The sequence below is a fragment of the Sinocyclocheilus anshuiensis genome, unplaced genomic scaffold, assembly GCF_001515605.1.
Source record: "Sinocyclocheilus anshuiensis isolate Anshui unplaced genomic scaffold, SAMN03320099.WGS_v1.1 scaffold472, whole genome shotgun sequence".
In the NCBI taxonomy this organism is placed as follows: domain Eukaryota; kingdom Metazoa; phylum Chordata; class Actinopteri; order Cypriniformes; family Cyprinidae; genus Sinocyclocheilus; species Sinocyclocheilus anshuiensis.
The window spans coordinates 842,382-847,597 of record NW_015557102.1 but is presented as its reverse complement, the minus strand read 5'-3'; the positions used below and the strand labels follow the sequence as shown (position 1 = coordinate 847,597).

The following is a 5,216-nucleotide window of genomic DNA, read 5'->3' as shown; positions in this document are numbered from 1 at the left end:
AGGTTCAGACGACTGTGACAACAGAACAAACCACTGTAACCCAGAAGCAGAACATCAAGAATTTAAAATCAGAAAAAAATGTTAAGAGCCTGAACCGCAATCTCAGTCCCAAAGGAATGATAAAAAAAGTGAAACCACAGCCAGAGATTCACTTTCCACCACCTCCGAGTTCTCCTCCACCTCCTTCTGAATCAGAGCTCTCTTTGCCTCCTCCTCCCTCACCAGTGGCAGAAAGTGATGTCCAGCCAGCCCTCTTACCACGCCCTCCTCTAGTCATGAGACAGGACAGTGACCTTCCTCCTCCACCACCTCCACCCCCTGTAATGGAGTCAGATGCCGAATTCTTTCCACCACCTCCTCCACCCCAAGACTTCCTCCCTCCTCCTCCATCTCAACAGGAACTCAGCTCTGTTGCCCAACCTGAAAAGCCAAAAGGCCGAACTTTATTCAAGGTGTCAAAACATGAGCCTCCCAAGCAACCACAGCCCAAAACATTTAAATGGCAGAAAAAACAACCTGCACCTACTCCGCCACCTCCACCTCCTCCATCAGTGGCAGAGCAGAGTGAAACAGTTGTATCAAACATAACCACAGTTACCGAAACTACAGAGAACACCAAGCAAAAGGGATTGGTTAAAACAATTGAAGCTCCAGCTCCACATATTACTAAAGTTTCATCAGCACTACCTGTGCTACAACCAGCAGCTGAGGAACCACCATGCCCTAAAAAGGTATTTGCACCAGTGAAACTCCCCCCTCCCCCCAACCCTTCTGCTCAAAAAACAAGACCTGCAAGTAAATTCAAAACACCACTCATGCTTGCAGAGGAAAGATATCGCAAACAAAGAGAGGAGACTGAAAAGAACCAGGGAGAAACTACTCCCACCTCACCCCCACCTACTAAACCATTTAATGTCAGTGAAATGAAGGCTGAAGCAGAGTCAACCACACAGAAAGCTGAACAGCCTCAAATAACTTTTCAGACACAGCAAGAAACACCTAAAGAACCAGAGGCTAGACAGAAGCCAGCCATGCTTCCCAAAGAAACAGCAGAAAAACTTGCCCCTCCAACAAGTCCACAGACTCCACCAAAGCAAAAGCCACCTGCTAATTTTCAGATAAGCAAACCTTCATTTCCAAAAGTTGGTAAGAAAACAACCACAGAATCCTCTAGCACTGCATTAGATGAAAAGCAGGCATCTACCACTGCTGCCTTAGAAATTAAAAGCCATCCAGCCCCTGCAGTTCATGCACTCTCTGTTGCAGAGCAAGTTGAGAGTACAAAAGCTGACTCTATAAAACAAGAGAGCATCCAGGCCACAAAAAACATTCAAAGTCAGATCACTGCTTCTGCTCAAGCAGAAGAGGTCAAGAGTATAGAGACTTGTTTGGCTAAAGAAGTCAAGAAGGTTCCTTCTCAGACCACAATGATCCCAAAAGTGACGCCTAGCTTTAAGGTGAAAACATTTAAGATTCCTAAGGTAGAGAAGCCAGACACAGTTCAAACAATCAGCACAGAGCAAACAGTCATAGAAACAGGAAGAAATTATGTCTCTCAAGTGTCCAAGAGTCAGGAGGGTCTACAAAAATCCACCAGAGCTGAAGTGAAAATTGAGAAAAAGGAGGAAATGAGACAAACCAAGCAAGACACCAAAATGGACGTCCAGTTGAAGAAGCAAAGACAAACATCAGTTAAGCAGCCACCACCTGTGGCACCAAGACCATCAGTTGAGATACATCAAATACAACCAGCAATATCAACAGAGGTACATCAAGGACAAGGGCAGACATCTGTCATTCAGTCACATCAAGCAGTGAGAGAGGAACACGTCCAGATTCATGAAGAGAGGATGGTCACTCAGAGCACAGTTCAACAACAGAGCACTCAACAAAAAAGTAAATTTCAGATCAAGAAGTTGGTAAAGCCTCCACTGCGGCCTCCAAGCAGAGAGGAGGCCATAAAACAGTCATTGCAGAAAGAGGTGCAAAACAAAACAGAGATTACAAAAACAGCAGAATCTGAAATGAGTGCATCAATGACAACCGAAAGTTCTTATGCACAAAAATGTGAAGAAATTCAAAAATTGTTGTGCTATATCAAAGAGTTTGAAGGAGCTCCTGCAAAACTGAACCCAAAGTCATTACAGACAATGCTGAGTATCATTCCTGATTGGCTAGTTGGTTCTGAAGAGAAGACTGATTTAAGCCATACTCAGTACAACAAGCAAAAAATGAGAGAGGTCATAATCTATGTGCAGAACCTTGCCCTGGCTAAACTACATTTTTTAGTGGGAAATTTGTCCATTTCAGAGACTGCAAAAAGTGAGTCATCACAGGAAAAGAAAGTAGTTGGTGGAGTCACACAGAAAATATCTAAGATTACTATTGGTTCAGCAAAAATAGAGACTCAGAAGAAAGTAGTGGAGGAGAAGAAGACAGAGTGCCAGAGTGAATCAAACATATCAGAGCTCAAAATGCCACCTGAGCTAAGAATGCGGACACCGTCACCTACGTTCATCTGTATTGAGTCCGCCAAGAGGACAGACTCTCCATTGCAAGTGACTCCTTCACCCCCTCCCTCTTACAGGTCGGGCACCACACCAACACCTCCACCTCGCTGGTCTGAAACACCAACACGTCTGCACCAATCCACACCTTCCCCTACAATGAGTCGCTCTGAGAAGCTAGCTAAACTAAGAGATACCACAGCCAAACTCTCGCAAGGCATGACTCCACCACCCATGCCTTTGCCAGAGTACATGATAAAGGCCCAAACAGATCTGGAAGGGTCTCGCTCATCAAGCTGTTCAGAGATTACCTTTGAGACTCACATGATGGAATCATCCCTGACAGATGTCACAGATATCCATGGAGACTCCATGATGACAGTAAAAGACAAGCGTGAGTTCTTTGAAGAGGCTCAGAAAGCAGAGGTCTGTCGTACATATGTACGCAAAGACCCTATTGACATCCCAGAGCGTCTTGGACTAGATAAAGAAGATAATGAGCCAGAGATCCCGAAATCCATCGACACCCATGAGAGAATGTTAGAGGACTTGCCCAGGGTTGACCTGTCCAGGCTTGTTAACAAATTTGAGTCTCCCCAGCCTAAAGTTTATGTCCGGAAGGAGCCCATTGTGATTACTGAGAGACTTGGAAGTGACACAGAAGATGTTGAATCTGAGAAGAAGTCATCTTTGGTGGAGGATATACCAAGCTTTGATATTAAAGCCCTCAAGAATGTCTTTGAAATGGGTGAGCAAGCCCACCAGTACCTAAGTGAAGAGAGAAAGAATCTTGAGAAACAAGAGGAAGCACCTGAAGGATTCTCTCAAACTAAATCTGCAACTGAGCACTTCTCCACTGTAGATGAGTTTGGAAACACTGTAACAGGCTCAAAGACTGAAACAACCTCCCACTCTCGGAGTGTGACGACCCGTGGTGATCCACCAACTTACGCAGATGTAGTAAGAGGGAATGTTCCTGTCCTGGATGTTCCACCAGAGGCCTCTGCAGAAGAGTTACTAAAGAGCTTCCAGCAGACATGGGCAGAGAGTGAAAATGTCTTCAGAAACCTGGGCTTCACTGTGTCTGAGCAGCACAGATCACAGACTGTTTCACACCAACACCAGACTGTGGTCACCGGTAATTCTATGTGACGAGCATGGAAAGGTTAACAAGAGTGCAGAGTGATGACTAAAACAGTCATGGTGTGTTTGCATTTGACAAATAGTGATGCTTTAGGCATTCCTTAGGCATTCCTGTCTGTACTTTTATTTTGATCTTTTAGTTTGTGTTCTTAACAGAGTGCTGCTAAACTAGATAGTCAAAGTGAATATGATTATTATTTTGTTATTATTGATGGAATATTTGTATATTTGTAGTATTGCTCACTATATGTAACAAGACTGTGCTGAGGTCCTAATGTGATGTTTGCATTTGTATTGCACCTCCCTAAATGCATGTAGTGTTTAAATGTTTTCATTCTAACTACTATACTAACAGCTTCTTGTTTCTTTTTAATATCTTCTAACTTACCAACCTCTGCTCATAAAAGTATAATGAAACTGTCTGGTGTCTGTCCATGTGAGTCTGTGCATGAATGTGTGCTAACAGATTTAAAAGCATTTTCTGATGCTAGTCTCTCTCTCTGACAGAAAATACGGGTGCCAGAGTCCGAACTGTGTCAGGTATGTCGGAAGAGGGTGTATCCCATGGAGTCTCTCATAGCAGACAAGCAAAACTTCCATAAAAGCTGTTTTAGATGTGCCCACTGCAGCAGCCAGCTAAGGTAGAGTCTTCTTTTCACATTAATCCTAGATGTTTTCAACATTTTAATTTGTTACAGTGTGGAATAAAGGCCCATTCACACCAAGGACGATAACTATAAAGATAACGATAAAGATATAGTTCTAAAAATCGTTCTCAATATTAAAGAATAGCAGAGTCCACACCACAACTATAACGATAAAGACAAAGAGAAACTATATCGTTGGAATCACCTTCAAAACGATTTTCTTTCAGCTGATGAACAATAAAATATTGATAGCCAATCAGAATCCATCCTGCTGTAACAAGCTCGAGAATTTAAAGCGGCAGACGAGTGTGCTCTTAGAATAAACAGATGATATCGTTTGCTGGTGTGGACGCTAATATCGTTATCTTTATTGTTATCTTTATAGTTATCATTCTTGGTGTGAACGGGGCTTAAGATGGAGAATGTTGAAAAGTTGATATGCATCATAATTCCATGCAGGTTTATTTGATTTGGGTGTTATGAGTATGTGAGCTGTTCTTGTTGTAATGACAGAATACAGCCATCTAGTTTATATCAGATTCATATCTGATATTTGTGTATGGCTGATATCTCATATTTGTGCTTCTCTCTCTACTTCAGTCTTGGAAATTATGCTTCTCTCCGTGGACGAATGTACTGCAAGCCACACTACAAACAACTTTTCAAGTCTAAAGGCAACTATGATGAAGGGTTTGGAGAAAGGCCCCACAAAGAACTTTGGAGTACAAAGAATCAGAACAACTCATCAGAGACAAATAACATGAAAAACAACCCTCCTGTCAATTTTAATGTCAAAGTAACTCACAGCCCACAAGAAAATGACCCCAACACCACAGAGAGGATGACTCAAGAAAAGACGAATGATGACATTAAGAAGCCAGCAAATAAAATGGCAGTTGTGTGGCCACCCCTCAGCGAT

General features: G+C 42.7%; 1 protein-coding gene across 1 annotated transcript in view; it reads left to right on the top strand.

The window, feature by feature from the left end:
* The window catches only part of LOC107677546 (xin actin-binding repeat-containing protein 2-like), a 33,262-nt gene extending 28,288 nt beyond the window's left edge, over nucleotides 1-4,974 (top strand). Inside the window, exons 9-11 of the mRNA XM_016472474.1 lie at nucleotides 3-3,645; nucleotides 4,158-4,291; nucleotides 4,898-4,974. Of these exons, the coding sequence (XP_016327960.1) occupies nucleotides 3-3,645; nucleotides 4,158-4,252 (3,738 nt within the window). The 3' untranslated portion in view covers nucleotides 4,253-4,291; nucleotides 4,898-4,974. The remainder of the gene's footprint in view (nucleotides 1-2; nucleotides 3,646-4,157; nucleotides 4,292-4,897) is intronic.
* Nucleotides 4,975-5,216: the final 242 nt, after the last annotated feature.